This window comes from Ruditapes philippinarum, unplaced genomic scaffold (genome assembly GCF_026571515.1).
Source record: "Ruditapes philippinarum isolate M1 unplaced genomic scaffold, ASM2657151v2 ctg58_1_1_1_1, whole genome shotgun sequence".
NCBI lineage: Eukaryota > Metazoa > Mollusca > Bivalvia > Venerida > Veneridae > Ruditapes > Ruditapes philippinarum.
Window position 1 is genome coordinate 202,797 of NW_026857083.1, and position 15,681 is coordinate 218,477.

At 31.4% G+C, this 15,681-nt stretch overlaps 1 protein-coding gene across 1 annotated transcript in view; it reads right to left on the reverse strand.

Annotated features, from left to right (window-relative positions):
• Positions 1-12,975, reverse strand: part of LOC132748727 (neurobeachin-like) — a 39,844-nt gene extending 26,869 nt beyond the window's left edge. Inside the window, exon 1 of the mRNA XM_060738345.1 lies at positions 12,669-12,975. Coding sequence (XP_060594328.1) covers positions 12,669-12,827 — 159 coding nt within the window. The 5' untranslated portion in view covers positions 12,828-12,975. The remainder of the gene's footprint in view (positions 1-12,668) is intronic.
• Between the last annotated feature and the right edge of the window lie 2,706 nt (positions 12,976-15,681).

Genomic DNA, 15,681 nt, shown 5'->3' on the forward strand with positions numbered 1-15,681 from the left:
AGGATTTTCTCTATTATTGCTTTCCATGGAATTTCAAGACAGACCTATTATCCCTGTGGGAGTTCTATATGATATGAGCCTCGTCACGACAAAACCAATATAATGGGTTTGCAACCAGCATGGATCTCGACCAGCCTGCTCATCCGTGCAGTCTGATCAGGATCCATGCTGTTCGCTATGAGTTTCACTACTTGTAATAGGGTTTGTAATTGAACAGCATGGATCCTGATCAGACTGCACGGATGCGCAGGCTGGTCTGGATCCATGCTGGTCGCAAACCCATTATGTTGGTTTTGTCGTGACGTGGCTCATATTTATATAATATCAGTGTCTGTTTAAAACCAGAAACTGTCATACAGCATAAGGAAGCTTATTAAAATTCTGAACATACACTCATAACATTTTCACATTTAATCAAACACATATCATATTTTACAGTTTTGTTTTTTTCTTTTTCTTGGAATGAAATAATATAGAAATGTTAGAATGTTACAATAAAGAAGCAAGTCCATCACTTATTTCTACATTCTAATATTTTCCTACTGGCATCATACCGTCAAAAGTCTCAAATTCACACTTGGACTTTAAAACACATAAAACATTTTGTTACCACATTTTGTGTCATTTTTTTTCAATGCTTATTTTGATCATTTTCAGAATTATTTGCAGCTTTACAAGGTATATTTCAGATAGATATCATTACTACTTTTTATTTAGGAAATACTCAGATATCAATTTCAGTGGATTTTTGTAGATTAATGCACTGAGTTTGAATTCAAATGCGGAGGAATTATTATCACAAAGGCTCAGTTATGAGGACAGAGTGATTAATTCCAAAGCATTTGAACTAAAAACCATGCATTACTATTCCACAACACAAGAAAAAGTAATATCTTTTTCATTCTTACATGCCAGTAATAAGCAATTTGATAAAAATTATGTTGAACTCCAATGAGGTGAGAAGTTATTTTCATGATGTCATCCGTTTATTGATGTACCAAATTATTGCGCCATGTCAATATGATCTTTTACACCTAAATCAGTTGACCAAAGTGGCCCGATGTCGATGTTTTCTTTAACAAACGCTACTGATTAGTCCCCTAGCTGTAAGACTCTCTAGAGCAATACCTCTCTACAATATCCATCAATGTCTTCTGTCCCCTATGTGTTGCTCTGAAGGGGTTATACAGTCAATATTTTATAAAAGACGAGAATCCATACGGCATAGTATTAATAAGTCAAAACATATTTTTAAATCTTTACCAAATATCATCTTCAAAAATAGCTAACATCCTAAACTTGGTTACAAAAATCAAAACTGAATTCTACGTGAATCATTTCCAATTTCATTTCAAATCGCCAGAAAAACCGTGGCAGTAAATATTTTCAAGCTTTCTAGATCTGTTAGTAATCACAGAGTAGTATATTAACAAGAATTAATAATGTATGAAGGAGGCACAGTCTGAAAAAAAAATATATACATGTATTGATTAAAGTAGGAAAAAAAATCGTTATACTAGTCTACAATATATTGCGTGTAGACTGGTGTTTAACTAGTACTTACATGTATTGATGATTTTTTGATTTTTTTGTAATAAATGGGTGTAAACCTTTCAGTTAACAGAAATTAGTACCATTCTTAATTTGCGTAATATGGTAGTTATAAGTATTTTACGGTCATTCAATATCAAAGTCTGTATGGAATGAACATGGATATTCAACCCATAATCCCATAATGTCACTTAATGCCGTACAGACAGACGGACAGACAGATGACGTATCTGTGGCTATTACTCTGTAGAGGCGACACAAAAATCAAAGGCCAGTGACTGTGACAGGGTTTGAACCATGACAGAGCAATTAAGGCAAGTAATTTGAAAACGAAACAGGCCCAGTTTGATGGCACCAGTGAGTATAAAAGTATGAAAACATGATTTCTGTGAGTCCTAGATATCTTTGGATCAAGGTTGTATTGCAACTTTCTGAACTTCCAGCTTCATTGGTTACGTTTTCACTGGTTATGTTATTGAATCATAAAGTATTATCAATTTGTTAAAGTATTTCATTACAACATTTTAATCACATCTGGTATTATTGTTTGAGATTAATTGTTTCCCTTTGCAAAGATGATGAAATACTTCATCAAATGAAACAAAAGGAGAAATATAATCAACTTGTAAATTTATACCTCTTTCATCATGAAATTTTCAACTTTAGATAAAAGATTTGACGATAAAAGCATATAAAATTTAAATAATCAAAAGATTTTTTAAACTGAAAAAAGATAAGAATGAATTGCTGGGGGTTGTTGTTTTCAATTTATTTTTGCTTTAGTATTTCTTTTTAAATAATGAATAGTCTGTATTGCATAATCAATTTCCAAGTTTTGCTACTAAGAGGTAAAACACCATACTGTCATTAAACAATTCAGTACTATGAAAAACTCTACACTTCAGTGTTGATATATTTTTCTGGTCCTTCGGGATCATTGATGCCAGCAGTATTAAGTGTTGAGAATTGAGTACCGCTCAAGCCGGTGCTATGGGGCATGAGGGATGTTGCACATATTAATTATCCCTCATGTACAGACTCAATCAAACCATGTCTGCAATTTTCATGTAATTTTGTTGCGATTAATGATGCCAAGGGATAACTTTGTTTCCAGATTTTTTTTCTACATACATGTTTAAACACTTATGGCAGGTCCATAAGCATTTTATATTTCAAACCAAAATATTTTCAGGGCTAACTGAATGTCTACATGATAAGCCATTGCAATTATCTTGCAATACATAAACACCTCAAAGAATGAAACTTTTGTAGATGCAGACTATGGTTTCCTCAACCAACCTTAAGAACTTCTATTAAAAAGACCATCAATTTCAGGAAATATTCCACTTTGCTAAATGATAAAGTGTGTTCTTCCTGCCATTTATATTTGATTGACCAAAATGGATAAAAATAATTCTGGAAAATTGGAGATTCCTCAAGAGTCTAAATGAAAAGAAAATTAGTAAGTACAAATCACTAGAGATAGTCACAAAAGAATTCTAAATATGTTAATGGTATTGGTGTGATGGTTTAAGAATTCACACTTCTTGGTAAAAAAAAAATTGGAAGTTTTCACTCCAGATCACGACAGTAAGCCACATTGAATTTACCAGAGCACAGTTCAGCCACCGCATTTCTCCTGGGCAGGCTGTCAAGCTATTTACCAGTACTAGTTGCCTTCACTTTTGCAAGAAACTGAAACTTCTTTACATACCAAAGCAGGGGTACAGTGCAAATGACCATAGAAAAGATTTCATGATCAATTACAACGAAAGTGGCCAGTGCACCGTCTGGGAATCAAACCTGGGTCGCCTGATTCACAGTCCAATGCCCTACCTATTGCGCTAACCAGACAGCTTTTCTTTATCTGTCAAATCTTTTTAATCTTTGATATAACAATTGTGTTGCAATGAGCAAGGACATTCTCCTATGGAATGGACAAATCAATTAATCTTATGGTACATAAGTTTGTAGATAAATCATCATGGCATTTACTTAAAGTGCAAAAAAATGTTTCAGGGAAGAATCTTTAGCTAATGTTTTTAGAACTCATGCTTCAACCCTTTTGCTATTTTTGTATTAATATTATGATAATATACTTTTATAAATATGTACGAAAGAACAATAACATATCTTCAAATCAGACTGCAAAAATGTTTTGATTAAGAAACAGAAGTAACGATGCAATATAAGACAGCATAAAAAATTGTACAACTGCAAACTGACGCAATAACCAAACACACACTCCCTTTTAATTCAATTTGGCGTCATCTGCAAGTGGCAGGATTCTAAACCCAAGTTTTTGTTCAAGATACGGCTTCGTTCAAACACACTTTAATCCAATCAGGGCTAGCAAACAAATGCGCAAATTCTACAGCAAGTTTTCAATAAATACTGCAGCACAACTTCTCAAATTAATGCTACAGAAATAGACTTTAGTTGGAGTGCCATTTAATAAGACATTAAATTGATTGGATGACAGCTTTAGGATAAATAATTTCTTCTCCCGGAATTGTAGGTTTTTATGGGAAACACTTTTGACTAGAAGATTCTAAATTTGCAGAACACTGGGACAACTGTCATACATTTATTTCAACCCATGATTTAAATTGGAACCGCAAATATCCCTTGCCAACATTAAAGATTTTGAAGACATTCTTACTGAAAAGGATTTTAACTTGTAACTATGAGAGGCAAGCAGTGTGAAGCCAGTGACCTTGAGAATTCAGACCACAGTCTTGGTTACAACGTAAAGGCCTTTGGACAATTCATTGAATAACCCAGATTCCCTTGATCAACTCAAAAACCTTTGAACAATAAACCCAAATTCTTTGACCATAATCAGATGTCCTTGAACAACCCAAGAGCCCTTTGAACAATTAACCCAAAGACCTTTAAACAATTAACCCAAAGGCCAGTGACAAATTAACCCAAAGCCAACAGAACAGAACCCTAAAGGCCTTTAAATATTTGATAGAACATCAAGTAAGTGACAAAACATGAAACCACACCAATTATATCAATTACTTCAATTCCTTCAATCATCTATAATGATTTATTTGAACACAGAAAACTGAAAAGACAGTGATTCTATTAAAACAGAGCGGTAATTAATGTAGAAATTCTGTGTTATATCGGGACACTGTTCAGACAGCCACTTTCAGTCATTGATTGATACTTAAAACATCTCACTTTACTTCAAGTAATTACCTGATTGCCTGTGTGTGGGGAAGAGAGAGGGTTATCTCTGTTCAGTTGTGCTATTTTATGTTGTTTTTAATGTACTTTTATATATCCATTAATATATAGTATACTGTCTAAATAAGAATCCATTTCTAAATTGAAAGATCGGCATTTTAAACTTAAAAAATATTAGTTATTAGTTTTAAGTATTATGATCCCCGACTTTTTATTTTCCATATAACCTTCATAATGCCCGGACCAAAAGTGATAAGTCTTTGCCACAACTGTATGGAGCCAGGCTCAGTATCATATTTGGAGATCCTTTTCTTTTTGCCTTATGCATAATACATAGTTTTTCAGGCATCAAAGAGCACCTGGATAGAATCAACAGAATTTCTTGACTATGTACACACTACGTACATGTACAATGAACAGGAAGAATAATTTTAAGCCAGAACATTTCAGGCAAAAAGACAGACAGACATACAAGTTAATTACGTCATGTATCCTCAATACAATAATAGTATCGAGTATACATGTATGTCCATCTGTCTGTTTGCCTGACATATATGTAGTATATGCCATTAAAATTTAGATACTTTCAATGTGTACAATTAATGATGGACAAGGCATTAATACTTACAGATAAAGTGTGAAACCAAATTACAAAGAAAACGACAAAACATAGAATGATACCCAGAACTTTCAATATGCATGAAATTCAACAGAATAATAGATCAGGATCATCTTTAGGAGTCTGCTGTAAACAAAAACGATCGTCTCAAATGCATTTTGTCCATCTCAAAATTTTTTTGTTGTATGTGAAAAAAAGATTGCCTCAAATTCAAAACGGACCAAAAATTTTAATAACAACACTGAAGGATGCCTATAGACATAACATACTGTACAGAACACTTCTATACAAATACTGCACAAGTCTTCTAATTGATCTACATATAATATTCAATCAGAGTAATGAAACATGACATAAATTTCAATAGTGCCAGAAATAATCTCATCTCTCACGAGATCCCCCTGACATGTTGTCAATGATCTATTAGCCGATGTTACCAATTCAAGATATTTTCATGTTTTTTACTATCTTGATGATAACATAGTTCACTCTGACAGCATGGTGAAACATAGTTTGCATAGATTATGGCATCAATAGAAATTAATGAGCCTCCAGTAGCTGTGTAATTAAGGCTGCTGACTTTCAATCATTTGTCCTTTAATGCTGATTTACCTATCTCAGGAGAACTGTAGCTTCATTCTTTTAACAAAACCATATCTGAAAATTTTCAAAATTTACAAAGGGGTGTAATTAGGTCAAAATTCATTCTAGGGTTATGGATCTTGGAAAGTGACCTAATATAAAAATCATGATGCTGCAGACATGTTAGAATGTTCAAGTGAATACATAAATTTACCTGCTGAAACTGAAAGTAATATGCTTAGTGCCACCTGGCATCAAAGTTATAAAACTTTTTTGTGAGTTCTGTTTTGTAGAAATTTCATTGGTCAATATACATTCTGTGCTTGTTTCTGACCAATCAAATACTTGAGATTTGAGTTTGAGCACAGAAAAAAATCTTTATAACATTGGACCCAGTATAAATTATAAAGCCATCTGTGCAGTCTCACCTGAGGCTCTATACTGTTGGCAGCTCAATATTTGTAAACTGTTACCTCCAGGTAATAAAACTTTTATCTGAGATCTGATTTTCATTGATACATCCTCATTTTGAATTGATTTTTGACCAATCAAATACCTGAGAACTGTGTTTGAGCTTGGAGAATTTCTATGTAGCTTTGAAAAGCAGGACAAATCTATCAAACAAATTTATCAAGTTGTGGGTTAACAACCTGAGGTTGCATATACCTCAGTTTGAGTAAGACAGCCCCATAATTCTTCACAAACACTGTTACTTAGCGAGCTCAAATTTCTGGAGTGTTTCAAACCAGTTGGGAATCTCGAAGATCAGATAGAAATAGTTTTCAAGATCACATCAAATAGCCCTCAGTTTTCAATTTTAATATTTCTGCTTTTTCACAAATCTGACATAACACAGAAAATGCCTAAAATTGGAATAAAAGTCAAATGCTTTTAATTTAATTTGCAATTTCCTATCTTAAGAATTGTTTCCAAATACAGATTCTGTCTCTATGCAATCAAACTATTTCACTCTGTGGTAAAAAACTAGGATGATACCATTTTACTCAGACAAATTAATATAACAGCAGAGACTTTTAAATAAATCTTTATTATATATCTCTAGCATGGAGATTTTAAGACAAAAAGAGACTGAAAATGGTCTGAAATTTCATAGCACAGTTGTTTTCAAACTATATTTCCATACAAATGGGAATAGAATGTCTTGCTGCTAAATTCCAATTTTCCTCTTTTCTATAAAATAAAATGTGTATTCAAATGAGCCAAGAAACAGAAATAGAAAAAAAGAACAAATATAAACTATCAAAACATTTCAACTTATGTGAAACTCCATTTACCATGTCCTGTTTTTAAAATTTAGTATCTTAAAGACTTTAAGCATTGTAACAAAAACCATGATCATGTTGTCGACTACTTATGTAAGATTTAAACCTTCACCTGCTGGAACTGAAAACAGTTAGTAGAGCTGTCATCGATAGAAACAATATCAATGTATCGTTGATATTTTTTGGTCAATCAATAATTGATGTATATTTGAAAAAAATCAATAGTTTTTATTCATTAAATGGGGGGGGGGGGAAATGATAAAATTTACCCGATACATATACAGCAGCAGATGTTCATGTCTAAAACACTATGCTGTTTTTATGTAATGAACATTCTTCATAGCACTGATGGGAAAAAAAATTACCAGCCCAACTATTTCTACAAATTTATATTGTTAAAAGTCTTCTTATTTGTGATATGGATGGGTTACACATTCCAAGCACATGTACATTCATCAATATTACTTTTTCTTTATTTCCTGATATGAAGTTGTGTAAAATTTAACTTTTAAATCAAATTATTAAAACACTCAATTGTCAGGATTCCATACATGTGTTTTTTTCCAGTGTCAACACAGTTCAGATTACCAGACCCATTCCCAATGGAAAATGTGCCAATTTTTTCTCAATCTGTAAAAAAGTTCCAAACAGAACAGAAAATTTGCTGATATCCAAACTGATGTTCATTCTGTGTCAAAATATTTACAGATTTTTCCTCATGTTTTATTGCAAATTTTTATTGCAAATTTGTTATGCCTTGATTGGTATAATAAACATTAATGTAGCACAATTCAAAATACTGTGCCAAAAGAGCCTGAAAGGTGGTTTCAAAAGGTCCCTTCATTTTCCAACAAAATTTTTAAACTGAGTCTACTCCTCATCTACAAAACTAAGCAAGACACACTTTACTTAGCCGAACTATCACACTAGAGGAGTGGGTCACTTAACATTCTTACTTCATGTCATTCAAGTAAAAATACATCATTACAACCTGAATACAAGCCAGTATATATACATTCCACAGTATACAACTATCATCAAATGATTACATGGTCATTATAAACAAATAAGTGGCCTCCTTAAAACTTGTAAATGTACCAGTTTATGGAAATCTGTAACATAGCAGAGATGATCATGATAAATTGGAAAATAAAGAATTGAATTTAAACCAAAATTTCTGAAATCACTGCCTTTACTTTACTACCTTTATTTTGATATCACTACCTTCACTTTGATGTATTTACCTTTACTTCACTACCCTTATTTTGATATATTTCCCTTTATTTCACTACCTTTATTTTGATATTACTAGCTTTATTTCACTACCCTTATTTTGATATTTTTCCCTTTATTTCACTCCCTTTTTTTTGATATCACTACCTTTACTTCACTGCCCTTATTTTGATATATTTCCCTTTATTTCACTACCTTTATTTTGGTATCACTACCTTCACTTCATTACCCTTATTTTAATATATTTACCTTTATTTCACTACCTTTATTTTGATATCACTACCTTTACTTAACTACCCTTATTTTGATATATTTACCTTTATTTCACTACCTTTATTTTTATATCACTACCTTTACTTCACTATCCTTATTTTGATATCAGTACCTTTATTTCATTACCTTTATTTTGATATTGCAACTTTTATTTTTTTACCAATACCCTTTCTTTAATATCACTACCTTTACTTCAATACCCTTAGTTTAACATCACCACCTTTATTTCAATACCTTTATTATGGTATCACGAATCACTACCTTAATATCACTACTCTATTTTGATATTGCTATTTTTACTTTTTACCACTACCTTTATTAATGTATCCAGATGTGCAGGCTGACCTTACTGAACAGACACATGTGCTGGCTGACCTGAATGTACAGATGTGCAGGCTGATCTGGATGTACAGATGTGCAGGCTGACCTGGATGTACAGGTGTGCAAGCTGACTTGGATGTACATATATGTCTGGCTTACCTAAATGTACAGATGTGCAGGCTGACCTGAATATACAGATGTACAGGCTGACCTGGATGTATAGGTGTGCAGGCTGACCTGGATGTACAGATGTGCAGGCTGACTTGGATGTATGCAAGTCACTACCACTGCTAACTTAGTATGGAAGAGTTCAATAAAACCTACTGACATATTTGATGCAGGAGGATTTATATCAACATGATGGATGTATCCTATCTGTAATCAAATACTGAAACAGGAGACAGGAGCATTAATTCCTTGATTAAAAATAATATTCATTTATTTGCATCCAACTCAAATTTCATGTAACTTGCAGAAAAACAATTTTGTCTGATAAAATAATAATATGTGCCTGTTCCTACAGAATAAAATGTGTCAGTAGCACAAACAAATCATAAAATCAAGAAGCAGTTTTTCACCAAAAATAAAATCTAAAATTTCTTTAGCGTGGAGTATTTTTTAAAAGTTTTAATTATCTAATGTGACTTAAGGTTTGGAATAATTCTATATCTACCATTTTTAGGGTATAACATGTTAATTTGAATAAAGATTATCAAATCAATTACACATCTGATAACTTATAGGCCATCAAATATTTCATTTTGAAGGTTGTGTTTTTTATTTTATTTTTCATTTAATGAAATAATGGAACTTTTCTTGTTACTGGTCACTTTAAAAGTTGTCATTCTTATTACATTCATTCTGATATGGATTATATAAATTATATTATGAAATTAATACATTCAAAAATATATCATAAATATCTTTGCTTATATTTTCTTTATCAAAAGTTTATAAAATATCATTGTGTAACTAGCCCAAGTTTTAATTCTTTGGCATATTAACATCACAAATATCTACAATTTGTTAATGTAAAAATAATCACCAGTTTCTGAAGCCAAAATGCAAAAATAATCACCAATCTTATAAAACTATTGCAAATGGCAACCATGGCAACTGACAGCATAAGCCCTGATTTTCATATCCAGTGATTTTTCACCTTATATAACAGAGGCCTATAAAGACCTCTTCCCAATTGAAATTTTCTGAAAACCATGCAGTTTTCCCAAAAACCTAAACTTATACCACCCTTTCTTCTTCCCAAATTTGCAATTTTAGCGATAATTTTTCTAACAATGAACAGGCTAATTATGGTCTCTTCCCAATTAAGTGATAAAATCCACTGCCAAAATTTTATCACAAATGGACCTAATAAACCAGGTCCTTCAAGCCAAGTTAAACAATTTATTTAAAATTCCTTGTCTGACTCTGAGACTTAACATTTCTAAGGATAATGTTATCAGTATCTTGGGTCTAAAATAATGCACTTTTACATCCTTCCGTCCAATAACAAAGAGCCGCCTTTGGTACCCCATGCAGGACCAGATAAACTTATATGCATCTAAATACACCTCTTCAATGATACACTAATTATTGTATATATATTCCCTATTTACAGACATCTTTCCAATGGCAAAAAAATGCTGATATTTCTGACAAATGAAATAGTTTCCAAAAGTTCCCAATAATTTTAAAATTCACCATTTTGCAGCTGTCAAGATATTTTCCTCTCTGTACCTAATTACGAGTTTGAAAAATTTAGACTAGGACAGAGCCAAAGGGTTTGTATTAACTAAAATTTTCACCATCCTGTAATTGGAATCTTATTGGGAAAAGGTTGCAAATAGGTTTTTCCATTACATTTTACCTATTGATTAACTTTTTCTTCTACACAACCAAGAGGAGGGATTGGTTAAAAAAAAATTTGATTAATCAAATTGCATTCTTGTGTGCCACATAATACCCATATCTAGCAGTAACAAACTACGCAGTAACAAACTACCCTGATGTACATCAATTTACACCAGGTATACATATTTTTACATTATATATTATATAAATACATACTGTCCATAGATTTGTAGATTTATAACAATTTATTAACATATAACAGGGCTGTCATTTCATGAATTTAGTTGCCTAAATAAGGCCCCCTTCCCCTTCCCAATACAAGTAACTATATATTTTTCCCATCCCCTTTAAGATAATTAGCGAAATACAAATTTTTAATAAGAATAGAAGAATGCAAGTACAATTGAGAAATTGCTAAATAAGATATAACATCACAACGAATAAAGGAATTGAAATCTTAGCTTCCATCATGAGCAGGAATCGAATCATGTACCTTAACTACCTTTATAACAACTTGACCACATCTGACAAAGTGACATTAATCATAATACCAAGCTATACAGCAAAGAATTGACTGAGCAGCCCAGCTTGTCAATAATTAAACTGGTGGGGGGTAGCCTTTCAGCGGTCCCGATAGACCATGCCTTTAGTTTGTATAATAATAATTAGCTTCTGGCTATAACATTATATACATGTATTACATAAGAGGAGGTGCGATAGCTCAGTTGGTTACACCAACCACCACTGACTGTCACTCCTGAGGTCCCTGGTTCGATCCTGGGCAACACCCTTGGAATTTTTCAGAGACACTTTCAGTGTTTTCCACCTACATAGAGGTGTACTGGTAAGAAACCCACATAATCCTTGCATGTATCAGTGCTATACACTTGCCATTTTAAAGAACCAAGGGGCCTATTCAGTAAGAGCTAGGGCTGGTTTCCAGATTCCCTTTTATGTCATAGCTGTCTCTCAATTCAATGTATTCCGGCTTAGTGTAATCGTAAACAATTTTGAAGCGCTGCAGTATGATGTAGATGTACAGATAATTATTAAAACATGTTACTTATTGTAGCACCATCCTACCATGCTCTTCTAATCAAACACTGCCAGCATAACTATTAAACTGACAAATTATCTTACACTTCAAAAATCCTAAAAACTGTTACATATGATATGAGTTTATATGTTGACCTGAAACTTGTCATTAAACTTTTCCATCCAAAGAGGAAATTTTCAGAAAAAAAGCCTGGTTTACAACAAATTAAATTAAATATTCGAACAAAATTAAAAATTCTTCAAATGCTCTGAATCACCAGTTTACTCTGGTAACAAGACAACTCACCCCCCAGACGATTCACTGCCCAAAAAAGCAAGACAACTCACCCCTCAAGACAGTTCACCCCCCAAAATAGATAAGACAATTCACCCCTCATAAATGATAATCTCTGACACAATTAAATTAATAAAAGTGACATTTTGACAGAAGATTGGCCACACCCACTCATATATAGACCACATTCTTAGAATATGACCTATCTTGTGACCTGGAAATTTCTTTACTACATGTCAATTAACGAGATCAATTCAACATTCCATCAGCTATTGAAAAACTTGTAGCATTTCCAGAGATCAATAACTTATTGATTTTGACAGGTAGATTGTTGTGACAGTATCTTTTCTTGTTACAGTTTGAAAAGTTTGAAGTTTTTGGGCCAAAATAGCTGTGTTTTAAATAGTAAAAGGGCTGTCAGACTTACCAAATGAAGGACAGTGTTGACCACATCTTTGCTAGAAGCTTGATTCACCTTGATAAGGCTGATTAGCAGACCAAATTTTAACTCGTCATTCCCTTCGGATTTTAGAATTTCTGCAACAGTTTTAACGTCTGATTCGGCACGCTGGCCCTCCTCAGACATTGTTGAATATATGACTCAACAATTCACATCCAAAAATTGAAAAGTCACGGCTGTCAAACGTAAAACTCGAAGAAATATGGAAATTTCTCAAATTTCACTCAGCATCGGCTTCTAGCCAATACTACTTCCGGGTAATTACGGGGCGAATCTTTAGTTTGTAATTATTCAAATAATAATTATCTTTAACTTTATTTATATATCAAATATATTGTTAATTTGTTTAAACTGCAAATATCATGAAAATATATTTTTTATGCATAATTTTTTATAAATAAGTCAGTCATTAAATTTAAACACACAAAAGTAAAATTAATACCAACAAGAGAAACGCATGCTTAGTAAAAATCCTAGTTATGTCACATGAACCATGACAATATTGAATAAAAACCTAAAAAAGTGAAGTTTGGGGAATAGAAAATTTAAAGTGTGTTTATCAGTTTCAGTTTCAGTCATGATTTTATCTTTTATCTGTGTTTTAATGTTACATTTTTGTGATCCATATCTTCACAAATTACAACGATATTCTGTATTTTAATTATTTTATTTATTCCGAATTAATATTCCAAGTATATCATTGAAATGAAAATTATTAATAATATCAGACATAAATGGACAATGTTGATATATTACATTTGTATTTCTTATCAAACAAGTTTTTGATGTTTGTGTAATTTTTGAACCGGGTAAACCATCCACTATCAGAAATATCCAAATTAAACAAATTCATTTTGATTTTATTACAGCAGAAAGATTGATATAAATCTTTGTCTAAATAATAGAATTATTATTTTAAGACATAAATTTATAATGCAGTAGTGACAAGTTGACCAAAAGAAGGGGACTATAGTTAACCATATTAGGGACGAGTTGACTCGTTGAAGACGGGTTGACCAAAAGAAGGGGACGAGTTGACCAAATAGGTCACGAGTTGACCACGGGACGAGTTGACATTAAGACCGTTAGATTTATAGCCCTGTAAATTTTCACACCCGTTCCGTAAACTTAAAAATTGAAATCTACATTTTAATGGTGACTTTTTGGTGCATTTTAGGAGTACGTTTTGAATAAAACACATATGTAATTATGTATATATATTTTTTCTCTGAAAATTTCAAAACTTCAGCTGTACATCATCGTCAAGTTCTAGGGTTATATCAAATTTACCAGTAGATCTACTTTAGGGCTCTACTCTCTATTCCTAGACAGAAATGAAGGAACAGGGTGATTCTTATTGGTGTAAATTAAGGAAATTGACAGAGATCCCATCCTTCATTGACCTCATCTCCGGATTGGGAACCCGTGCTCTAGATGTACAAAATTCTCCCTCTTTCTAATTTATTTATTTATTTATTTATTTATTTTATTTATTTATTTATTTATTTATTTATTTATTTATTTATTTATTTATTTATTTATTTATTTATTTATTTATTTATTTATTTATTTATTTATTTTATTTATTTATTTATTTATTTATTTATTTATTTATTTATTTATTTATTTATTTATTTATTTATTTATTTATTTATTTATTTATTTATTTATTTATTTATTTATTTTTTGTTTATTTATTTATTTATTTATTTATTTATTTATTTATTTATTTATTTATTTATTTATTTATTTATTTATTTATTTATTTATTTATTTATTTATTTATTTATTTATTCATTTATTTATTTGTTTTACTTTTATATTTTATGATGCTTACTTGTTATTAGTTTAAACATATTTTATTCCTTTCAATTTTTTACAATATGTACAATGCAAATATATAGAAAGAAAAATATATAAATACATTTTGAAAGAAAAAGGGTTGGACCACAAGTTCAAATAACATTAGTAAATCGGTCCGTCCCTAAACTTACTTGTTATTAGACAATCTATTTACTCTATAGTATCTTTGTTGAAACCAGAGATATCTCTACTGAAACAATCTTCATATGACTGATAAATTTGTTGCAATGTGCATAGAGTTTGGCTTTACATAACATTGTTATATTACTTTATATTGTACGATTATCTTTGCTTTATCAGAAGATGACCAGCAAATAATCATTGTTTTTATGGGATGCCGGTCACATTTTCAACACTTCAAGAATTCCAGATTTCAATATTTATTCAATACTGTCATGGTTCATTAGAACATGTGACATAATATACAAAATTGTGAACATGTTACAATCGGAACAGAAAAATATACATAAAACCAGGAGAATGAGTGACAAATATATTGTACCAATAAAATAAAGACATGACTATATCTTTTGGAGGAAATAAAGATATTATTATTATTATTTGCATGTTATATTAATTTTTACAAAACAAAATAAACAGACAAGCCACACAAACACGAACATTCAGTAATTATTTATTGCATACGTTTCGGCTATATGCCTTCATCAGTGCAAAACATAATAAAATTACCGGAAGCAACGTTATAACGAAACACGCGTAAAACGCGCAAAAAATGTTATGGCGTTTAGCGGCAAAAATATGGTAACATGTAGAAACAAATATTTATGTTATAAATAAAGCTGGTACATGTATAATAATGGATCAATAGTGATACAGATGTCTATTTGACAGTGTTAATAAAAATAAGATAATAGACAAACATATTAATATTCATGTAACATATTATAAATCAAACAATACTTTATTATTTAGTCCATTGGAATCATAGTATTTAATTTATGAATCCAAAAGGTCAATGCATTAGGATACATTGTACCTATAATAATACGGTTTAATAAATTTACGTCTACTAACTGTTAGATTTAGATTTTATTCAATACTGTTATAGTTCATGAGAACATGTGACATAAAATACAAAATTGTGTATATGTAACAA